At 38.8% G+C, this 24,399-nt stretch overlaps 1 protein-coding gene across 6 annotated transcripts in view; it reads right to left on the minus strand.

Moving 5' to 3' along the window:
* Positions 1-24,399, minus strand: part of MAST4 (microtubule associated serine/threonine kinase family member 4) — a gene marked incomplete at its 5' end in the record, with an annotated part of 204,094 nt that overhangs the window by 122,955 nt on the left and 56,740 nt on the right. For 3 of the 6 annotated variants that reach the window (XM_079995266.1, XM_079995267.1, XM_079995263.1), the window contains 2 exons: positions 3,588-3,619; positions 15,462-15,536. The exons of 1 other annotated variant lie outside the window; for it this stretch is intronic. In XM_079995266.1, the coding sequence (XP_079851392.1) occupies positions 3,588-3,619; positions 15,462-15,536 (107 nt within the window). The remainder of the gene's footprint in view (positions 1-3,587; positions 3,620-15,461; positions 15,537-24,399) is intronic. 2 more of the 6 variants (XM_079995269.1, XM_079995268.1) reach the window with 1 other exon arrangement.

Below are 24,399 nucleotides of genomic sequence, written 5' to 3' on the forward strand. Positions count from 1 at the left end.
TTGATGTGCTTTCGAACTGCTAGGTTGGCAGGAGCAGGGACCAAGCAACAGGAGCTCACCCCGTCACAGGGATTCGAACCACCGACCTTCTGATCAGCAAGTCCTAGGCTCTGTGGTTTAACCCACAGCGCCACATGCAGGTACTCCCTGCTAATGACTAATTCTCCTAGACTATTATCACAAACCTATTCAACACTGTTGGGCCAATATTGCAATTTGAAACAGGCATGCAATGCAGTTTGGGCAATTGTCTCTAACCACATTTTTTCCACTGTGACACAAATCTAAAATCAGATATTAAATCTGTAGAGTTGAACAAAGTTAACAATAGAAAAATAGAGACTTCTGCATAAAAAATGTAATACTGTCCCATTGTTCTTTTATTGTTTGGCTGTAGTGGGAGGATTTCATTCTATTTCCTACCTTTATCTCTTCTTCCCCAAGGTAATCCAATAATCCACACTCAAAATCACCGATAAACAGGCCAATTACAAACCCTTATCAACTTCTGGGAAACCTGTCAGAATGAGCCTCAAGCAAAAAGAAGCTTAACAATTCCTATTAAGTTGTATGCATTTGGAGTCTTCTGTTCAGCACCTCATCTGATGGTATCAGCTGCTTTCCATCCAACACATAATGAGGTTTATGATCATTATGTGGAAAACCTGCAACAGCCTGATTTTTCTATGTGTGAAAACTGATTGAGATAATAGAATAAAATGGTCTCATGCAAAATTTTCACAGATTATAGTTTGCCATATTTCATTAAAATGAGATTCAGTAAAAGATAAATAAATCTGATAATATGTTGAAACCAAAAAAACACACTGGTACAATTCTATTCCAAAACCCTCTACCATATTTGTTAAGTAAACTCTACTATTCCTACAATAGTTTTTACCCACATGCACAGAAGAGCTTCTAACATATAAAAGTAAATTCATGGCAAGGGTAGTATCAAAGTTACGTCTTCAGTTAATAAATGTGATGTTACAATGTTCCAAAGCCATAATATTGAAAAGGATTTCCTTGTCAGAGATTATTTTGTTCCCACACTCATAACATTCAACTTCAAATGTTAATTACAGCAACAGCTTGGTTCTGCTTCTATTTCTGAAAAGTACATGCAGTTCTCAACCTTTTTAGTCCAATGCAAGATATGTGGCGCTTAAAGCAAAAACAAAAAATCTGAAGACTACGTGTTCTCCTCATTAATACAATAAATAGTGGGTAAACTTGTCTGTTTCAAAACAAAAATAGACAACTATTAATGGTGGTCCTCAACTTGTGCCAATTTTTTAAAAAGAGAACATTGCCATCATAACTTGAGAAATTAGGTATAATGAACAAGGAAGCAATATACATCAGAGCTAAGCTGACAAGCAATTTTAGTTTTGTTTTCACTTGCATTTTCTGACCTCCAGTTTTTTGTGAACACTTTTGACTGCACCTTCAAATATGCCCTCTATTTAAGAATCCGAGACCAGGGAGAAGAGTTGGTGGAAGAAGACTGGAAAAAGTTTAAAGACTATTTACAGAAATACTGTAAAATTAATGAATGTTAGAAAAATGTTAGAATGAAATTATATGGCTTCAGTAGAAATGTTATAAGGAATCAAATATAAACAGATTAATAGAGTATTAAAGGAAAAAATAAGGTTAGAATGTGTTAAGATAATTATAGGATAGAAAACAGAGGAAGATGGAAAGGAATTGCTGAAACAATTAACAGAAGTGGAATACAAAAAGGGAGGTGCGAGGAGGTCGTTGAAATAAGTGAATGAAAGACAAGATATTGAAATTGTTTGATGTGTTTTAAACTGCTAGTTTAATGTGTTTGTGTTATGTAATGTTTTTGTATTGTATTGTTTTGTTCATTTTTTTATTTTATCTATGTTTGTAGTGTTTAAATTGTTGGGAAACTAATATATATTATTTTCCAAAAAAACAACAACAAATATGCCCTCTATTTATATGGTCAAAAATTCACCAAAAGCTGGCTTTTAAGGCTCCTGAGAACTGTATAGAGTGCTGAGGTTGCCTACATGAGACCAGAGCCAGTTCTTCTATTTAGGCAACAGTCCCCAAGGCAACTGCCCCACGGGTTACCTGGTCTAACAGCATGGAAGTGGTGCCAGCATCAGTGCTGATTTTGGCTAAAATTTTGCCCGAAATCATGTGAGATCTTGCTGGTGCTGCTTCTCCGCCAGCAGCGAAGGAGGTAGTGAGGGAGAAGAAGCAGTTCCCGTGGCAGCAAGGCAAGGCGGCACTTCCTGTTTTGCCTCAAGTGGCAGAACGGGACACACTGCCCCTGCACAGGACAATACAAGGAAACACCAAAGCCTTGGGGACAGGAGTGCTGAACGAGCCCTGGGTGTTTCAGAACAAGCTGTCAGAAGTTCCTGAAAAACTGATCTAAACCTGAATCCAACATCATTTATATGTTTTAAAACAAGGAAATCATGGAAGTACATTGAAGATTTATGGAATTTCTCAGAAGTCCCTCTTTGTATTCTCTAGAGCCCTTCAAGTCAGCTGCTGGCTGTCATTTTCTTTAAAAACCACCAGTACCTCCTAGGTGGAGCTTGGGGCAGGAAACAACAGGCATCAGTGGGGGGGGGGGAGGTGCTATTCCCCCTCATCACTACATTTGAGGAACTAGGGGAAAAGAAAAATTGCAGCCTCTAGCTTCCCAAAGAAGATTCACTACTGGCTTAAAAACAGCAACAAAAATCAAAATCAAAAATAGAGAGACCCATTCAGACCACAGTCATCCATTTTACCCAAGCATTGTAAAGAAAAATATACAACTTAAAAGCACAAAAAGTAACACAGGCCTTAAAAATTAACTGCTTAAAATGTACTTTGACTGCAATTCTATGCACACTTACATGGAATTTAACAAAGTGTGACTTACTGAACTTTTTGAACAAAGTGGGGCTTACTTCTGAATAAACATGCCTAGACTTGTGCAGTTAGACAAACAAAGTCAAGACACACAAATTTACCCAATGCAATTATTAACCATGAGGTGTCAGCATATTTAACTCATTAATTTTCCAAACCAATACAAATAAATGCTTGCAAGGCTCTAACAATCCATACCTTGATTCTTTAAATATTATATTAGCTATCCTCGCTTGGCATTAGTTTAATTTTTAAGCTACTTTATTTTTGGCATCAATATTAAGGTTAAATTGAATCCATCTATGTACGTGTCTCTCTCAGCTATTTTTTGAAATTCCAAACATAACGAGTCCAAAGGAACATATCCTATACTTGATTTATTTCTAATGTATTTTTAATTGATAGCCTTATTGATACCCAGAATTCTTTCATGTCTTCCTACTATAAATTATTAACTAATACCAGAAGAAACATTCAGTGAAGTACAGTACAAGGACATGGCACATTGTACAAGGACATGGCGCATTGGTTTACAATGTTAGCTTTTTTGTGCACAATCAACTGCCACACTTAACCTTCATTTCATTGGCCACTGAGAGAAGGAAGATATATTGAAAAACTGTCAAGCCCTATGCAGAGCGCATTGAACAAAATAAAAAGAAGAAATTTCAACTACTTACAAACTTCCCCTTCTTGGAAGGCTCAGTTCCTTCTGCAAATGAAGAAAAATGTAATTATAAAATGAATTCTAAGCATACAATAAGAATATTTTTCAATCATTTACCTAAAATGCCACATATGAATGGTTCAGACATCTTATTCTAGACTAAGATTTATGTTTTTAAAACTACCTTAGTTCTTTGTGCACTATTTAATATTACAAAGTTGAAAATTGCCTTAAGTGATTGCCTCTTATTTTGTTATACAGTATATGACACTCTAGTACTTAATTCTGCGATCAGAAATCCCACTCAATGCCAAATCTTTGGGAGGAGCAGCAACTGCATAGTTAGCTTCAGAAAATTCTTGGCTTCTAATTACCAGGAAACAGGCAGTTTTCCATTAATAATAAAATAGAGCCCAGGCAGTTTTCAGTCAGACTCACCTTTATGGTATGTAAAATGGGTCCTTACAAAACATTATATACTTTATTTAAACCCTTACTGCAGGACTATAGGTTGAAGCCCAACTTAATTGTCTATGGCAGAAAGGTTCTTTCCATCCATACAGAAGGCTTTAATCCAGAGGAGGGAAGAAGAGTTGGGGTAATTGTCATCTATTTCCCCCTGTATCTGTTCCATAGTACAGTACTCCACAGCAGCTTCTAACTCTTCAGAGATTTTTGAAGGTTGCAAGGGACTGCAGGGGAGAGGGTGAATTGGCAAAGTATGATCTCCCCCACCAGCAGGAGCAACACCTGGATGGAACTCCAATCCAGGGGTGCTCACACTAGCAAAAGCAAAAGGCCAGGATCTAAGACTATATATTTAACACTCACACAATATAAGCTTGCAGCACAGTGAGAGAAAATGTATAGCTCTTGTTGTTGCTGAAGCCACATTTTAAATATATTTGCTCATCTTTGTTGAATCTCAAAACCTGAATTCAACATCAGATGTATCATTTAAAACAAGAGTGTCATCAGGATACATTGGCAATTTGTGGCAGTTCTAAAAAGTAATTTTTCTCACCTTAAAGTTATTATACACAAACACACACCTCATTTGAATTCCAGCACAGCAAATGCTACTTAAACATAAACTAAAATAAAACACGGCAGAGAGAGCAAACTAACAATACATTGGTAAAGTTTCTTTCTAAGTTCTATTTTTAATTCTATTTCTTCATATTTTTCAGTTATGCATTATAGTTCAGAATATCAAAAATAAATGCTGAGTTATTGTACGCTTGAAAGCATTCAATACACTCACACAGCAACAAATTTCCTTCCCTCTTTTCATACTCTACTGTATATAAATGAAGGATTCCCAGTTCCCATCTTATAAAGAATTAATGCCTGAATTTATTTATTTTCCTGCAAACAACCACCATCCAAATCTTTTTTCTTTTGCATTGCACTATTTAATTTTAAGTGAATGGTGATGGTTGATGGGTTGTTGCTTTTAACCTAGAAATGTTGGGGCATAATAAACTTTTACCCATGTTCTGAGAAACACAAGGATTTCCTACAAAGGGATTTTGCACAAATGTAACATTTCTTGTGGTGCCACATACTAACGAGGTCTGTTTTGGGATTAGTCAGAAGAGAATGTTCTCCCCTCTCCTCCCCTTGCTTTCTTCAGCCTCATATTTCTCTTCCACCTCCACTGTCATGTTATTTAACATATCTTCAACAAAGAAAACTCATCTACCCTCAAATCTAAATTGAAACATGATAACCAGTGAGGAGAAGCAGGAGAACAAAGGTATGCGGATGAGTGTTAGTGTCAAGGATTTGGGAAGGTGGTCCAGAGAAAGAAACGATTTGGTATGATCCTGAGAGAAATAATTAGTTTTGAGCTACTCCTAATGAAGTTTTTCTTAGGCTTCTTCCAAAATTAAGCAAATAAAGCAAATTATAGGATTTTATCATACTTTTCATTTCATATTTCAACACACCTATCATTTAGAGGTCTACATCACCAGTGAACACTGAGAGTTCATACATAGGAACTATTTACTTCCATATACGATAAAGTTGCCTCTACTTAATCACTTATTTGTAAATACAATATTAGAAGAAATTTAATATATTAATTCTGATGTGTAGCTCTACACCGGGGGTGGGAAAATGTTTTGTCCTTGTAGGCCAGATCTTCATCTCATCCCCACCCTATGGGCCAACTTTGACATGATCCACTTGCATCATTGATGACATGAATCATAGGTGAATAATCCAATTCTGTGCTAAACTATTATTTCCCATCTAAGTACTCATATATTGTTCCCTGTATTATGGCTGAACCAACTGGAGTGTCTTCCTGTATATGCATCTTTCACACATGAAGAAGGGAATAATAACCTAGGTGCATAAACTTAAACAAAACTAAACATTTATTTTATTTTTCATATTTATTTTATTATATTTTAAAAAGTATACCTATTCATTAAAAGCATATAGTGCTAATAAAGAGGATATGGGAAAGCTGCAAGAATTTTTCACAGTTGTTACACTATTTCATCACAGTTGTACAGTCTAATTTGAGAATGACTTAGTTGAATGCCACCCATTATGCCATGGGGGGAGGCAGACCTCAAGTACCTTGATCTGATTAAATGTTTATTCAGCACCATAATTAAAAATCAGGTTTATTTAATGTTAAGAAGTTCAAAAGGAAGCAACTTTCTGATTGTCACAAAGGCCAGTCATCCAGCACATGGCATATACTCCTGTTAGCTACAAAACAGGATTAATATGTTTCCTCCCGAGCTCAATCTGATGAGATAAAATTGTACTTCTGTTCAAAGCACTAGAAATACATTTCACAGTAGGCTCACTGCTAACAATTTTTATGCCTGGCCACACCCAAATTTCCTCTTCGTGTTGCATGACATAATCTTTGGGTAACAAAAGTACAGAAATGTTACCACAATCTGGCTCTCTGAATGCAACATCATTATTCTTTTTTATCTTGCTATCCAAGTTTTTCCTCTCATTATCTGTAAATAATCTCATGTAATATTAAGAGGATTTTTAAAAACCTTGATGTAGCTGAGGGAAATATGCATAACTGTTTCAGTAGTTCTTTGCTGCATTCAGTTGGCACTGAACTGTGGAGTTTGTGCCTGCTTACAATTACAAACTTAGTGAATAGATTGGCAGACCAACCTACTGAAGAGAACTATAGAAATCATGTTGTAATTGTGGAGCCCTCCTGAAATTTTGAATACTCTCTTAGTTATGTAATTTGCTTTTCTGTATTGATTTGAATGTCACTATATACTAGAGGGGTGCATGGGGTGTGAGGGGAGGGGCTCTACGTCTGGTGTGGGACACAGTGTGCTCCTTCTGGGTTGTTTGTCCTCTTTTGGTCTCCACCCTGCACTCAGTTCTCACTTGTGGCTCCTAGAAGCTGTCAGCATGCAACAGTGGCCACACTCTGGGAAACAGTTTTGACTGGTAAGATAAACCGAGTGAGGGTAGTTGATGAATTTCAACCCACTGTTGAGTTAGGTACTTTCCCTGTATGCGAAGACAGGGTCTGGCGGATTGAGCAGACGAGATCAATAGTGGGTCAAATAGCTAAGAAGGCAGTTTCTGCATGTGCTGTGGAGGGAAGGGAGGGGCAAATGGGGCTAATCAACCTGGCAAGGTAGCTTCTGATCCTAAACCTCAGATATCTTCAGAAGAAGAAAAGGCTGAGGAGTAAACCCTATACAAATCCGGAGTGAAGTTTCTAAGATGGTTGGATGGGGTCTTGTATGCCTCAACCTGGCAACTCCTGCAGCCAAGCTGGTGCCAAACATATTGCTCTGCTTTCCTTTGGACCACATCAGTGAGGTCAAGAGTGGAGTCTTGTCATCTGCGCAGCCCAGGACCTCCATACACACTGCCCAGGCTTGCGCCCCAGGGAGGTCACTGAAGTGCTTCTAATGCATTGGTCTGACTTCACCCCCAGAGGCACACTCCCATGTCTCCCAAGACAGATGCCAACAACAGTATACTAGAGATGTTGGAGAATTCAAAGAAATGGAAGCAGAAACTGCCCATGTTCACTTATTCATCCCATGTCTGTAATGGAAATCAACCCAGTAAATATTATCAGTATTCACTTTTGTTGCTGTCTGCAAACAAAACATAAATTATTGCCTCCCCCTCCCCATTTGCATTATTTCCTTTCCATTGACATGAATGAAATGAAATAACATAATGACAACATAATTCACATAAGTTACATAATTACTTTCATAAATTACTTGAGGTATGTAATTTCACCACAGTAGTCAATGAGACACACAACATAGTTTTGGGTGGAAGACAAACTGCACTGTAATGGAAACAGTGCTGCATGTGATTAATATAGGGCAGAATAGGGTAGAACTGTACACATGAAGCATATAAGCATTCATTATTGAAAGTTTCTCATTTACTTTTACCAGTTCCACACTATTTTCTTTCCCCCACCTTCGTGTGTGTCTGTGTGTGTGTGTGTGTGTGTGAGAGAGAGAGAGAGAGAGAGAGGAGGAGGAGGAGGAGGAGGAGGAGGAGGAGGAAGGGGGAGAGAGAGTCCGCTATATAGAGGGAAATCTTTGAAGTCTGAAAGCCAGGCAGCTTGACAAATGTACACCAAAAGAACAAGCAAAACTCTTAACGGTATTAAAAGCACAAGTAGTATTTTGGTTTTAAACAGCCTTGAACACTCAATACATTCTACAGTAAATGAAACCTGTTCAGTGTTCCTTAACATATGACACATTTCAGAACATCATGGATATGCACATAATTTCAGTATCCAGCTGCATTTCCAGCTGCAGGAACAAAGACTTTGACTTACAACAGAGTATAGATGAAAAGAATATATGCCTAGCTATACCCACAATACAGAAATTCTGTCCATTTGTTTATCCATTACTAGTAAATTACTGTAAATTCAAAATATTGATCTGGACACCTCTATATGGAAGCAAAGAGGTGCCATCGACTTTTGTTGTTTGTTGCTGGGTCCTATTTCCTGAAATCAATAAAAGCTACAATGTTCATAAACTGCTAAAGAGATGGCTAATGTTGTAGATATGGGGAAGCTTTTAGAATAAATCTACTTTCAGCTTTTGTGGCAATGTTTTCAAATATTGAAGTAATCCTAATGCATTTTCACAGTTACCTAAATATACTCCAGGAAATTTCTCACATGTCACATTTGTGAAATAATTAGGGCTTTATAAAAAATAAAACAAAAGCTATTCTACTTTCAGGTCCTTATTCTACCGCACACATCACCGTAACAAAAGTACGTAATCTGCTGCTCATAGGCAATCTACAGAACATCATGGCCATGTTTTTTCCCCAACAAAGAGCAACAAGTAGGTAAGAATGTATCTTTTGCAAGAACAACTCTACTGGTAAAAATGTATAGGCTTTCAAGCTCTACAATTCCGCAAACAATTTAAGGAAGAAAAGTTACTCTGTACTCAAATTAATGCATGTGTAAACAACCCAGCTTTAAGTAAGGATTTCCGTTTTTCCAAGCAAGTTTACACAGTTGCAGAGACTTATTAATCCACCTGGGACATCTTGAGTTTTTTGTCTCACCTGGGGTGTGTCTGTATGCTTGCCTATGTGTCCTATAAGAAGCAAAAGCCTAAGAGGCTAGGAAAGCCAGAAAGCCCTAGACCCGGGAAACCAGTCAATCCACAGTAGTGACTGATCTCTAACACACTGGGTTTAAAAAAAATGAAACAATTAATAATGCAAGTACAAAACTGCTAAGTATCCAATGCAATTGCTGTGATGAGTCTCCATATATTTTTAATTGTTATAAATAACCTCAATTGTGTTTGACATTTCTGTAAGCTACTAATAAATTCAATTCAGAATCATGGGTTGAATCCAACACAGTCACTGCAGAAGCAGTTACAGATAGGTAGCCGTGTTGGTCTGCCATAGTCAAAACAAAATAAAAAAATTCCTTCCAGTAGCACCTTAAAGACCAACTAAGTTAGTTCTTGGTATGAGCTTTCGTGTGCATGCACACTTCTTCAGATAGAAGCAGAACAACTCATGTAAATTAACTTTCTCTCCCTTTTGTCTCCCATGTGTGCATGCACACGCGCGCACACACACACACCCCTGCAAATCTGCTCCAGGGTGTTTGGGGAAAATTCAGAGCAGAACTGGAGGGAGGAGGGGAGAAGAAGGACTGTTCAATACATACAACTCATGTGTTTGTATTTCACAAAGTGGTCATTATTACAGTGAAGATACATTTACAGCATACTCAGATCCCTGTCAATGACATTTATTTCCAGGTCAGCATGTATAGCAGGGATGGAGAAGCCTTTGGACTCCAGCTCCCATCAGTCCCATTCACCATGGCCAACAGTGAGGAATGATGGAAACTATAGTATAAAAGCTACACTTCGCCATCCTTGATGGATAGGACTGCAGCCTTTAGATATCTTCATTTTCAAGCATGAACCATACAACCATGTTTTTCAGCCGTGTTTTTTTTTCCATTCTATGTTTAAGCTGAACAAAAAACTTTGGAAACCTTTCTAGCCACAGTAATGAACTGAAGTGGCAGTGCACACATTCTTAAGAGCATTAGAGTTTTCTGGGCCAGGCCAAGGGCTCATGTAGTTCAGCATCCTGCAAGAGCAAACTCCCTTACCTGTGGTTTCTAGCAACTGGTATTCATTATTTATTTTGTATTTATTCAGAAGCAAACTGCCTCTGATCATGGAGACAAAGCATAGCCAGCTTCCTCTGTCACAGGAGAAGGTGGCAGAAAGCCTTGCTTCACTGAGTGTACAATAATTAAATGGATAGGGGATCCACGGGTGCAAATTGCCCTCCATATATGCCGCCCAATAAAACAGTCTCATTCTGCCACATTACTGGGCCAGACCTAGCTGGGCTAATTGGTTTGTCAGGACTGTAGCCAAGATATTGTTCTGTAAATCATTGTCCCATTTTTCAGACATTCTTGTCAATCACAGTTTTATTAAGAGTAAGCGGTTAGAGTAATTAACTTCTGTGCATGTGCCAAAAAATGGCTGCTGATTTTGAGCATCTAGCATGAGGAATGCAAATTGCAGAGAGATTAAAATCATCACAAAACCTCATATTATTGATTTGATAATGAGCAGAGGATGCACTTCAGTTCAATGTAGTTTTTCTCTGAATACCTTTGGACATGACAAACTGGGAAAATTCATTTTCCTACTTGTTATATTTGAGCTTTTTTGTGGTATCACTAATTATACCTTTATCAATTACAGAGGCACAAACAAAAGCAAAAACCCTGGAATAGACAAAGGCCAAAGTACAGACTATTGCATTCAATGTGACATACTTGGCACTTCAAAACAAACATTTTCTAGTCTGCTTTATCCAAAATCAAAATATTGTTCTTGTGTTATAACCAAAGAATACTAAAGATAAAAAGGAGGCTGTAATAACAACAACAACAACAACAAAAACACTTGTCCCTTTAACTTGAAACATAAATTAGATATACAAGGGGCATTCATCAAATATATCCCCTGATCCACTTCCGGTTATCGTATGAGGATGTAACTGCACATGTATAATGATACATCTTTCCATAGGTAACGTAGTAATTTGTAGCTTTGAACTCCTAACAGTTTCTCTGTTAAATGTGCTAACATGGAGTAACGTCTGATAATCGAACCAGTTGAATGCAGAGCTGCCATCAGGTTCTTGTACTTGAAAGGGTGCACACCACGGGAGGTGTTCGATGAGATGAAAGGGACTTACGGGGAGGCTGTTCCATCGTATGGCATAGTCAAGCACTGTGTTGTCAGTTCAAGTGTGGTTGAACTTCGGTGGAATGGCTCCCATTCCTGGGTGACCACACCCCTCCATTGATGAAGACACCATTTGGAAAGTGGAGGCTGCCATTTTGGAGGATCGCCTCATAGCCGTTCGCCAACTAGCTGCAGATGTCAAGATCAGTGTGGGCTCTGTAGAAAAAATAATCTATGACCATTTGCACATGGGAAAGGTGTCCGCATGGTGGGTTCCCCGTCTGCTGACGCCTTTTCAGAAGCAGGAACGAGTCACATGGCCATGTGTCACAAAAACCATGAAGACTTCTTCGCCAGACTAATTACTCAGGACGAAACATGGGTCCATCATTATGACCCAGAGACTAAATCCCAGTCCAAACATGGAAGCACTCTGCCTCACTACCTCCAAAGTAGACACATGTCCAACTGTCAGCGGGCAAGGTCATGCTCATGGTCTTTTGGGACCAGCGTGGAATAGTGATGATGAATTTCCTGGCAAAGGGTACCACAAGGGACATACTACAGAAATTGTGGAAGGCCATCAAAATCGAGAGGCGTGGTATGCTGACCAAAGGTGTCCTTCTCCTGCAGGATAACGCCCCAGTTCACAACTCGCATGTTGCTCAGATGGAAGCATGCAAAATGCCGACTTCTACAGATGAGGTCTCCACAGCTGCATAAAGTGATGGGAGAAGTGTTTGACTCTTGCTGGTAGCTATGTAGAGAAGGACTAATAACTGTGCCCAGTTTCGTTTGTCTCAGTCCACGGGAAGTATGTCAGGGGAAATCTTTAACGAATGCCCCTCGTAATATGCACACCGTGCCATTAATTAAAACATTTTAACACTAGGGGGGGAAATGAGCTCCACAATAATAGTGTGGAGCCTTTCATAACTTGATATCTCTTGAAGTTTGATCAAATGAAATTCTCAACAAGAATATACCTTACAAAATACTCTTCCAAAATCAGTTTGGTTAGCTAAAAATCCCAAGCTAAACAAGAAACAGTGAATTTGTAAATACCAATTTAGTACATATGCAAACTTTATAAGGTAGCAACATACAATTAAATAGCAAAAATCCTCAGCTAACAAAAACCTGAGTTGCCCCAAGCAGCCAACCAAGAACACAACCAAGACAGGAAATTTGTAGATTTGTATTATTCAATAATTGCTTCAACATCTGTGCAGCTGAAAGGAAGGATACTAATACTGAACTAATAGTAGAACAATCCATTATTACTCATGCCAGATGGAGACTGCAATCTAGGCGATACTATGGGTCGTTCTTGGTGTGATCAGATCCATAGAGACATAGTAACCAACACTTCTCTATAACCTTATAATGCCCTTCCATGACAGCAGAAATACAGAGCAGTGAAAATCTTCTTAAAACTAATCCCATTTATCCACTCAAGATATTCTTCAAATGTATGCTCTGCCTTCAAGAAAGGATATCAAGGAAACATCTTGCAGTTGTAAATTGCTGCCAGGTCAGATTCCCTAGCAAAGATTTCTATTTGAAACGTGATTTGGGATATAACAATCTAGATAGCCTCCTGCTGAGTTCTGAGATAGGAAAAGCCAAACAAAACCAAGAAAATAATAAGGAAAAAAGAAAAGAAAATATTTCCATAATGTCATTTTTGCCCTAATACATTTATCTGGTTTCCTTGTTTCTGGCTAATTAGGGCAGTAATCATAGAACTTATTTCCATGTTTGTCTGCACTGGGGGGGGGGGGTGAAATTATTTTTGCACACACACACACACACACACACTGCAAATGCTTTGTCAGAATTGGTCATATATGTGGATTTTCAAGAAAGAGGCAATGAAACAGATATTGTGATTCCAGCCAGGTGCTTTCATAGCACTTCCAAAACATTAGAATATCTCTTTATCACTATTTTCTGTAGTGACCTTTCTGTGGGTGTCTGCTATAGAACTCCTGGACAAAATGAGACTTCGATGGTGCCTTCCTAGAGGAGATTACCAAACATTCAAAAAGAAGATAGTCATGGGAGACTTCCAACTACCCCAATATCTGTTGGAACAAGTGTTAGAAACTGAAATATGAAAGGTAAGAGCTAAATAGCACCTTAAACCTAGATTATAGGTGCAAAAATCGAATGCCTAGGCACACTTTTTTATAACAAGAATATAAAGCTGAAAACAAATGAACTGCAGCTAAAATCTTATATTTATTTTTCACATGGTCTAGTCCTCATCTGAAAACTGCAAAGAAAAAAACCAAAGCCATGCTTCCGCTGCCTACCTCCCTAATATTCTTAAGAGGGTCTCTTCTCCAGTCTTCATAGAGTGGCTGAAAGTGGGGAGGCAGAAAAAGGTCCTCCTTTCCTTCCACTCTGCAGTTTTCAGTGGAAATCTTAGGCGCAGTACTGCGCCCAGAACTCAGTAACTGCTTGCGCTAATGAAATTCCTTGTCACAAAACACATCTAGAATGGGAGTTTCGAAGGCTGGTTGGGACTCCAATTCTACAAGAACATAAAGTCCAACAAATTCATTTGCCAGAAGGTGGAAGAAGCAACAAGGGGATCACCTCTCTTAGACCTGGTCCTCCCCAACAAGGAGGAACTGATCAACCAAATGGAAGCACTGAAGAACCTTGGAAGGAAGTGACTGTGCTCTCTTGGGTTTCATTTTCTGCAGGAAAAGGAAAGCTGAGTACAGTCTGACATGTACTCTGGACTTTAAGAAGCTTAAGAAACTAACGGGAGAAGTCCCATGGTCAGAAATTCTCAAAGAGAAGGGAGTCCAAGATGGATGGGAGCTTCTTAAAGGTGAAATATTGAAGTTGCAAAAGCAGGGAATTCTAACAAGAAAGAAAAATGGGCGACGTCTAAAGAAACCAGGGTGGCTACATAAGGAGCTTACAGATAAGCAGAGGTGTAAGAAGGGAATGTATTAGAAATGGAAGAAAGGAGAAATCACAAAAGAAGAGTATACACAACTAGCCAACAGTTGCAGGGAGAAGGTCAGGCAGGCCAAAGTTCAGGTTTGCAAAAGAGGTTAAAAATAAATTGAAAAGGTTTATTTGGCAATGTTTAAAGCAAGAGGAAGAACAAGTGGTATTCCCCTTGTATGGCGAAGACTGAGAAATGCTACTGAGTGACAGCGGGAAGGTGGAACTGCTCAATGCCTACTTTGTCTCTGTCTTCGTCCAAAAGGAGAACAGCGTCCAACCTAGTGATAACAGAATAAACAATGCAAGCAAGGAGCTGCAGCTCAAGATACAAAAAGAGGTGGTAAGGAAACAACTAGCTCCTTTAAATTAATTCAGATCTCCAGGGCCTGATGCACCCAAGGATGCTAAAGGAGTTTGCAGATGAAATCTCAGGGCATCTGTCTATAACCTTTGAGAATTGTTTGAAAACTGGTGAGATCCCCGAGGACTGCAGGCAGGCAGATGTTTTCCCCATCTTCAAAAAGAGGAAAAAAGAAGTCCCAGTTAACTACTGACCAATGAGCTTGAAATTAATGCCAGAAAACACTTTGTCTGTGAGCACTTAGAAATGGATGCTGTGATTACTAAGATGTAGCGTGGGTTTTTCAAAAATAAGTCATGCCAGACGAATCCTCTCTCTCTCTCTCTCTCTCTCTCTCTCTCTCTCTCATTTTGCTGGTTTGGGCCGAGTTCTCCAATCTGTTAAGGTCATCTTGAATTCAGATTCTGTATTCTGCTGCATTGGCTTCCCCTCCCAGTTTTGGGTCATCTACAAATTTGATGAGCATCTCCTCAATACCTTCATCCAAGTCACTGGCTAAAGATGTTGAACAACAATGGGCCTAGGACAGAATCCTGTGCCCATTTGTCACTTTTTCCCAGATGACACTCATTCAGTCAGACAACCAGCTATAAATCCACCTAACAGACATCTCGTCCAACCCACATGTTACCCAGCTTCTCTGCAAGAATATCATGGGGGATTCTGTCAAAAGCTTTACTGAAATCAAGATATACTATGTCCATAGCATTCCCCTAATCCACCAAGGTAATGTTCATGAAAGCTTTGAAATATTTCCCTTGTTTAGCACATTTAAGTTCCACTTAAATTAACTCACTTTTGTAGTGGCTGGTTCCACTAGTCTCTGGCGATGTCTTGTTGAGCTGAAATGGCTCTTCTGAGGTGTCCCTTCCTGACAGTGAATAAAAGGTGGCAAGGGGGGGGGACAAAAAGGGGAAAGATGGATCATGGGAAGGGATGGAATGGAATGGAAAATGACCAGGGAAGGGAGAAGGAGACTATTTAACTAAAGTGTACTTTCACTCTGTTTCTAAAAAACCAATAAACAATTGCAACATTAATGTAAAGATATATATAGAGAGAGTCAGTAATTACACAATGTAATAACTTTGGATGGATCACATCCATAGTAAAGTGATCGTTCTATTAGTTTCAGTGGGAGACATTTAAGCACTTGCTTAACTCACTGAATTCAACAGATTTTCACAGTGCTCAATGTTGGATTATATCCTATATGTCTAATAAATACAGTTGTTTTAAAAATGCACCTGCTGTCCATATTAATTTTATTATAGGTAGCCCTGAATCAAATCTTTATTATACCCTTGGCATTAACAACTACTGTCAAAAGCACAAGATAAAAATGTACTAAGATTTAATATATAAAAATTACATTTTTAATATTAAAAATAGCTTTTAACATCAACATCATTCAAAACAACTACTTTTAATTATTAAATTAGTTATTTCCTAAACAATACACCTTTTAAATATGTCAAATTAATGGATTAAACCCATTTGCACTTACTTATACACTTGTGCTATTGGTAAGTAAATTTTGTTTATAAGAGAAACCATGGCACCTTGTAATGTTTAGAAAACTGGGGTGCTAAAAAGTTATTTTTTATATCAAGTGACATTTTAAATGTGAAGTTTAAGGCTGCAATGGTCTAGGGCAGAGGTGGGGAACCTGCAGTCCTCCAGATTTGGGGGAGACTACAACTCCCAACAGCCTTGATCATTGGCCATATTGGTTGAACCTGATGGAACATGGAGTTCAATAGAATCAGGAAGGCCACAGGTTTCCATCTCTGATCTAAGTTGGTATCATCCTGCTTGGTATCTCCATAATATTCTACCTATGGTATACATGCAAAATGCTCTATCTCCACCTTCACACACCAACCCACTCATGACATCCAAGAGATTTTAAAAATCAGCATGATGTGGATATGGAAAGCAAGTTAAAACTACTGTAATATCACATCAGCACTTTAAATGCATGCAGATAGGGTCTCATACATACAGGATTCACAGGGAATCAGGGAATCATGATCAATCAAGTACTTAGAACATGAGATTTAAGGTATCTTAATTCCTACTTTGTGTCTTTCATTTAACTTCTTAAAATAAACCTAGCATTCAGAGCGTAACACAGAGCGTTTTTAAAACACATATGCACAATATATCTTGTGTGTCCTCATTATACAGTAGATTTGTATTTATTTATTCCAGTTTATTAAAATGGGGGCCTGCCTTCCATCCCTTCCAAGGCTCCTCCTTTCCCAGATGTTTCCCAAGCAGTCTCAAACTGTGTCTGCACCCTTCTGGTCTCTGTTCTGCCCTCCTCATTATTCTGAGCATTCTTGGGGTAGGAGAGCTTGCCACAACAGGAGAGGGAGATCCCCTGGATTCTTCAGCAGCCTCTTGACCCTGCTCCTCTGCTTCAGCCTTGAGTCTGAACTGATCCCTGTCACAGGCCCTTTCTGCTCAGTAAACCCTGTTGCCCCTTCAGCATTCATCTCCTCCTCCCAATCTTCTCCCTCTGAACTCTCCTACATGTCCTACCACCAATCCCCTGGCTCTGAGCCTTCCTCCTCTGGGGTTCCCCGGCTGGTGCTTCCCACCACTCTTCTTCATCCAGTCAGTCCCTGATCTGGCACAGCTCTGAACACCTGGGTTCACAGTATAACACCTAACCAGACTAGAGGCATTATCAAAATTCATAGGAGTACATACTACACTTGGGAGCTGGCCTGGAGGGCCGGATTCTGACATGAGGTCCTGAAAACAGGTCGACAATACTCTTGGTATACTGGCCAACCTGCTACCCAATGGCCTCCATCACTGAGCTGGCTGAGTTGTCTCCAGTGTGGTGTTGAAGGAGTCCAGGCCTGTGGTCCTAGACAACTTCAACAGCCCAGCCAAGGATCAATGTAAAGTTATGTAGCAGTGTCTAGCATCTTGCCAATGTTATCTGTCCACTTGCTGTTAGACAAGGTCTTCCCATCAAGTGTTGTGATCAAGTGTCATAGGGGTGGAAGACACAAACCAACCAAATCAGCTTACGACCAATCTTGACCTCTACCCAATGCATGATACCACCCTTCCAGCCAGTGTTAACATTTATAGCATCAACTCCAATGGCCTACAGCCTCTTACCAATGCCCTTATTCATGAAATCTACAAATTATGAACAATAACCTCAGTTACATAGTTTTTCTCTCTTTGGGCCTTTCTCCAGAGTGCAGAGGTGGAGATATCTTTCACCTGGCTCACTGCACACAGAATAATGCTGTTCTCTGATGATGCTGGGGGAACCGCTGATCCGCATTGTCTGCTTTCAGAATAACTTTAGTTGTATTTTCATGGCCATCAAAAAAGATGCAGTCCTGTTCACCCTTCTGGCAAAGATTGTCAAATTCCTGATCCAGGGATTTCATAACGTTTTCTTGGGCCCTCTTGCCTTTATTATGATCAACTATAAGCCTCTTGTCCTCTTCAGTGATCAAGCCAGCATCCATAAAGGTGGCAGTAGTGATGGCAGCTGTGGCACACAGGCCAACACCGTGTCTGGTGCTCTGCAGAACAACGTTATGTATTTCTATTGTGATGTAATCTGTCTTTTTTTTAGAATTGGAAGATGTACTTGGTTTTCCTAATGTCAATTCTTAACTTCCCACATTTCCATCTTGGGCACCAGCCATTTATTATTCATTTTCATCAGCAGAGAAAATATTTCAATTGATGATATTGAAGCATCCTGCTTACTGTTCTGCTTATATTGAGTAAGACTTCTTCTCTCGCCTTCTTGCCACCTCCTCTTTTTGACTTGTCTGTTATGCTCAGGAAGATCTGGCAAGCCAATCAGATGTGGTCCAGTAGAACTAGTCCTCTTTCACTCTGACTTTTAATGAAAACAATTTCCTTCACAGGGATTTTCATTTCAATAAGGTATATACAGTTAATGTGAGCTTCCTTTTTGCAATTAACAATATATAAAATATGTATAATATAAAAAAATAAGAAAAATATTGATATATAACATTAACTACAAGAACTCGGCATCATTTTTAATTATTTTATGCAATTTTACACACATATTCTCCACAATTTTCTTTTTAATAAGACCAGTTTGAAGTTACTGGCACTTTCACAAAAACATAAAAATCTCAATATTTTTATGTAGTTATTTACCCTGCAAAACTAACCAAAATATGTTCTGAATTCCCAAGTCATGTTACAACTTTTTAGCACCCCTCATTTTTGGAATTTGAAAGTGTAAAAATTCAACACATCCTATGTTATATATAATTATCAAGTCACTGATAAACATACAGTCTCTTCACCATCAAGTTTACAGAAAAAATGTTTTCTATGCAGTAATTCATTTGATGCGTTAACAAAGCTGTCTGGAGAGATAATAGCTCAAAAGAAATTATCCTTCAATAAGTGCATTTCCCAAAGGTCATTTTATTACTAAGACAGATAATTGGCACTGCCACAATCTGACAAACTATAGTTCTATTCTATGGGAAGTGGCATGAACATGACATATCATATGAGTAGAAACTTTCCTTAATTTATGCAAGAAACAAGTGTTTATATCAATGTTAAAATGTATCTGAAAATTCGGTGGTCAAATAGATTAGGTCATAATCTTAATGAAAATATATAGTATTGTTAAGAAAAAATATCAAAGGAGGCAGAAGGACAATTATTCTTAGAAACATATTCATGCAATTAGATGAGAGATATACTTTTACCATATTGTCAAACATTAATAAAGTAATAGTCTTGTCTGGAAGGTAGGAACAGAAGCAATTACTTTTAAATTTGTCCAATTCAATTTGAGAACCTGCCACGCACAATTTAGGTATCTTCTATGAAAAATAATAAGAATGAATATTGGTCCATATCCAAATACTGAAAACATCAAATATTGATATTCTAAGGAACAGGTTGGCTGATTTGGAAAGTACAGCTAACTAGCATTCAGAGGACCGTGAAAATGGTGCTTGGTACAGGTCCAAAAATGCAATGGAACTGGATTCAAACCATCCTTGGATACCTCTATAGAGACATATTGCTTGCTAAAGGATTTGACATGAAGGAACATTAAGTTTATGGTTTTCCTTTCAAACAGAACACCAAACCGTCAGCTTTGTAACATATTGTACACATTATCAAGAAATGTTGGTGCAATTATCAAAAGGCATTAATGAGAAGTACGATACAAGCTGTAGACATTTAGTTTGGCCAAATGCCAAACGCTCCAGCTATTAATGTAGCAGCTCTTTTTTCTGCTACACGAGGCCACTAGACTACAGAAGGAGTGAACCCATGGGAAACAGTGTTAACTCTTTTGTGAAGCTTAATATAGCTTTAATAATAGTACAATTGACTGTTACAAATAAAGAGCCTTTGAGATAGCTGGGCAAACACATAATGATAGATAAATGGCTTGAAAACATCAGACAAAGCAAGCAAATACACTGCTCTCTGTTATGCCAATAGAAGCATCACCTAATCAGAAAATAATTTGAGCAGTGAGCCCAGTATAGAAACACAATCATAGTGTTTTGTTCTGATGTACAAGCTTCTGATAAGGATCACGTTCTCAAGAAATACATTCTTCCTGTTTGCAGCTGAACCTGGCTGTGCAGAGAGCTGGTTCGTTGGTTCCCTGCAACTCATTTCCACCTGCCTCTTCAGAGCTAAGGGTTAAGGTGAGAAATGTCCATGAGCATACATGCAGCATTTTTAATTTTTAGCTCCCCCGTAAAGCATGTGTGGCAGGATAGGCAAAATAATATACTGGTTTTGTGCTTTTATATTGTTGCAGTATATTTTTATGATACAGCATTGTATAATACTTTTTTTTTATAAACAGATAGGTAAATAAATAGATACATGGCATTCCAAACAAGGGAGGAAGCTACATTCACCTCACTGGGGAAATAGGCATTTTGACTCCTGTTTGCCAAAATTGTGGATTTAAATTGTGTGGAGATGAAAATGAGGTCAAAAGGTATGTCATCTGAAAGCCACTGCATTATTCTGTTTTAGAAATGTGCACAACAGCTATTGATGTGCTTCATTTAAGCATTATAAGAACAATGCAGAAGTTTCCTATTGTTATGACAGAATAAAGATGTTTAGCATCCAGAACAGTACTCAACTAAACCTGTAAAATGCATCTAAAAACTACAAAACAGTGAAAACTGAACTTCTGACCTACTATAAAAATATTAGATTACATGCAGCTATGGTTTCAGAATGTGCAATCAAACTTTTGTATGCTCAAGTGCATAACTGAGAATATTAAGAGTATTAATGGTGTATAGCCCATTATAAGAACAACAACAAAAATCCATGTGGAATATATGAAACAAGACCTCTGTCCCTAGGGGGAAACAGTGTTTAGCTCCATTCTGATCCATTTAGTATATACTAAAAATGCTCTTTATTCTTTTTTTTAAAAAAATGGTCTAATGAGCAAGTTTTCTTTTCTGTACCATTATTTTTTTCATTACCATGCAATTACTGTGGTAAATACTGATTAGGACGTCTAATTTCTGAATAATCAATTAAATCAACAAAAGGAACAATCCCACACAAAGTCTCTGGAATTTTCTACTATCTCACTTCCTCATATATAAAGCATTGTTTTTCATTAATACATATAGTAATGTTTCAACTCATTTGTGTACTTCCAGGCCCTTACCAAAGAAAAATCATTTCACTATGAGCAACAGGATGCAGAGCTTCCTTTCCCACCCTAGATTAATTACCCTAGATTTCTGAGACCAGGAATGCTAAAAATTAGGTCAGAACTCAATCTAGACTGTTGTTTATATTTTTTGTACTTGTTATGAGTTTCTTTCGATAAGCAATTTTGTAAGCAATCTTTATTTGATTTCACTGACACTTTGAGTACTTATTTTCTCTCTGTTTCACACACAGGGGGTGGTGGGGCAGGGGGACTGGATTACAATGAAAAGGAACTATCTGTGTACACCTAGGGATACTCCACATACCATGCAATTTCCTCTGAGTTTTCAAACAGCTTGTCTTGTTGGCTGTTGGGAGTTCCAGCTCCTTACATGGTTCCCTCACCCACTCAAATGACTCATTTGATTACAACCTGAATCTGCAGTTTGATCATACTTTCTGTGAGAACAGAAATATGCCCAAATGTACTATAAATGATTAAATCCCCTAATGGTTCCTTCACCTGGAAAAGTTCTTTGGAAGAACAAAAGTAAAAGGCCTAGATTGCTTCCCTTTGAACTTCATCCAGAAGAAGAGCTTGCCCTCTCCAAACCACGAAAGCACTGTCTCAGAGAGGCATCTGTGCAGCAGCCAGTGCCAGGCAGCAGCGCCCTCTTCTGCTGGCCTCCTTCACTGGGCTGGCTTGCTCTCGTGATGAGAGATCAGTAGGCCAAACGGCCTTAGCTTCCCCTGTATTGAACTGCCTTGACCGGGGAATTTGCCGCTGTAACTACAACTATCACAATTGTAACTGCAATAGCATATAAATTTCTGCTGAGGCTGTCAGGAACACGGGCAGTGGTGGGTGCTGCTTTTGCTTGCACAGACCTTCTCTCTTTTCCTAACTTTCTCTAACTGAAGACAATGTTTGTGGCTTGTCAATATAAAAATTAGTTGCAACCCAACTGACTCACTCAGCAATTGAGTGAGGGTTGGAATTTTTGCACAAACCCTGATCTGCAGTCTCCATATTTATTGAGTCCTGGTGTGCACAAGCACTATTCCTTATTGGGATTTCACTGGAGTTTCTATAGTGGCATTAAGGCTGCCCCCACAGGTATTTTGTGCCACACAGATTCTGAAAGAGGCAAGATGGAAGGTTTCTGCCTTTAGGAGCTACACAACATAGGCAGAGGAGAAGAGCTTTCAAGGGCTGGCTGGAAAAATGGGCTGCACACCTAGTAACCAAGACCGCAGAGGGCTTCTACTGCTTAGCAACTCTGCAGCACTATCACCATCATGGAGCAGCTGAGGGCCTCCTCTTCTGGACAGCAATTACTATCTCTGTTGCTCTCACTGCTTTGCAGCAGTGGCTTCTATAGCCACCATTTCCTGTTCCAGACAAAGAGGCAGACTTGACATCTGCTTTGGTGTTAGCCACCTTGTGATTTAGTAAGGTTGGGAGCATGCAATGCAATATCCTGGTGCCCTGTCTTCTTGAACTGGTTATGGGGGAAAGCCCTGCCACAGAGGCTGACAAACATTTTAGGCTGAAATTGGTCTTCAACAGAACCAGTAGTCCTCTCAGAATGAAAATTATGTTCCTTGGTGTAGAAGGTATACCCTGAAACTGAAAGGTTCAATTGACAGACCTTTGAATACTTTTTAAGGACATATTAAGCTGTCCACTAACTAAATTTACATAAAATTATAAGCAATTTACAATCCCTTTTGTATTTATCAAATCCTTTATGCTGTCATCATTTTCTTCTCTTTCACTGCTCTCCTCTCCATTCTACAGTTGTCTCCAATTTAATTTTTCCCCACACTCCCAATGCACCATGGGTGATATACACTGAACCCTGCACCCCAGTAGCACAGTGGGTCTGACTGTTAACCAGCAAGTTGAGGGTTCCAGCCCACCCAGGGACAGTGAAGGGGGTTGGAATAAATGACCCTCAGGATCCCTTCCAGTTCTACAATTCTATGATTCTATGAGATCTCGAAGTTTACCAGAACCACACCTTATGATCAGCCATTTCCCCTTATGCCTCTGTCTATACAGTGGTACCTCGGGTTACATACGCTTCAGGTTACATACGCTTCAGGTTACAGACTCTGCTAACCCAGAAATAGTGCCTCGGGTTAAGAACTTTGCTTCAGGATGAGAACAGAAATTGTGCTCCGGCGGCGCGGCAGCAGCAGGAGGCCCCATTAGCTAAAGTGGTGCTTCAGGTTAAGAACAGTTTCAGGTTAAGTACGGACCTCCAGAACGAATTAAGTACTTAACCTGAGGTACCACTGTATTATGGTTTCTATAAATGAACTGGAACACTTCTACAGTTCAACTACTAGTAAGTCCTAATTCTGTAATCTCAGTCTTTCTAGAAGTTCTTGTGCTGACAGGATGGCTTTGTGGGATAGAATGTATATAAAAATTTTGTTTTAAAAATTACAATAAAATTCTAATAATTTAAGAAAAAGCACAGAACTTGACAAAACACAACCAAATATACCCAATCACAATAGACGGAGTAAAAATCACAGCCAGTTGCACCTTAGAAGACAATGAGATGCGGAACAAGGTTTCAGAAGGTGAATGAAATTCCATATTATGATGTGGTCTTGAGTTAAAGTTTGTAAGCCAACCCAGTACATTTCACTGCAAGACAAGGTATAAACAAATAAATGTATTAACAACATAAAACTGGGTAGCAGATTATGTGAAAGCAAACAGCCTCTTCAGATATCTTGATCCTAAACAGTTAAGAACATAAGAAAAGTTCTGCTGGATCAGACCAAAAGCCTACCAAGTCCAATATCCTGTTCTACAGTAGACAATGAGATACCTATGGAAAGTCCATAAGTACATGAGGACAATAGCTCACTTCCGCTGTTGTTCCATCCAGCAACCGTTACTCAAAGGCATACAGCCATCATGATTCCTAGTCACTGAGAACATGCATTTTTCTAATTCCCTTTTAAAACTCACCAAGATGTGGCAACAGCCACCAATTTGAGGAACTGAATTCCATAATATA

This window comes from Podarcis cretensis (assembly GCF_951804945.1).
Source record: "Podarcis cretensis genome assembly, chromosome: 11".
NCBI lineage: Eukaryota > Metazoa > Chordata > Lepidosauria > Squamata > Lacertidae > Podarcis > Podarcis cretensis.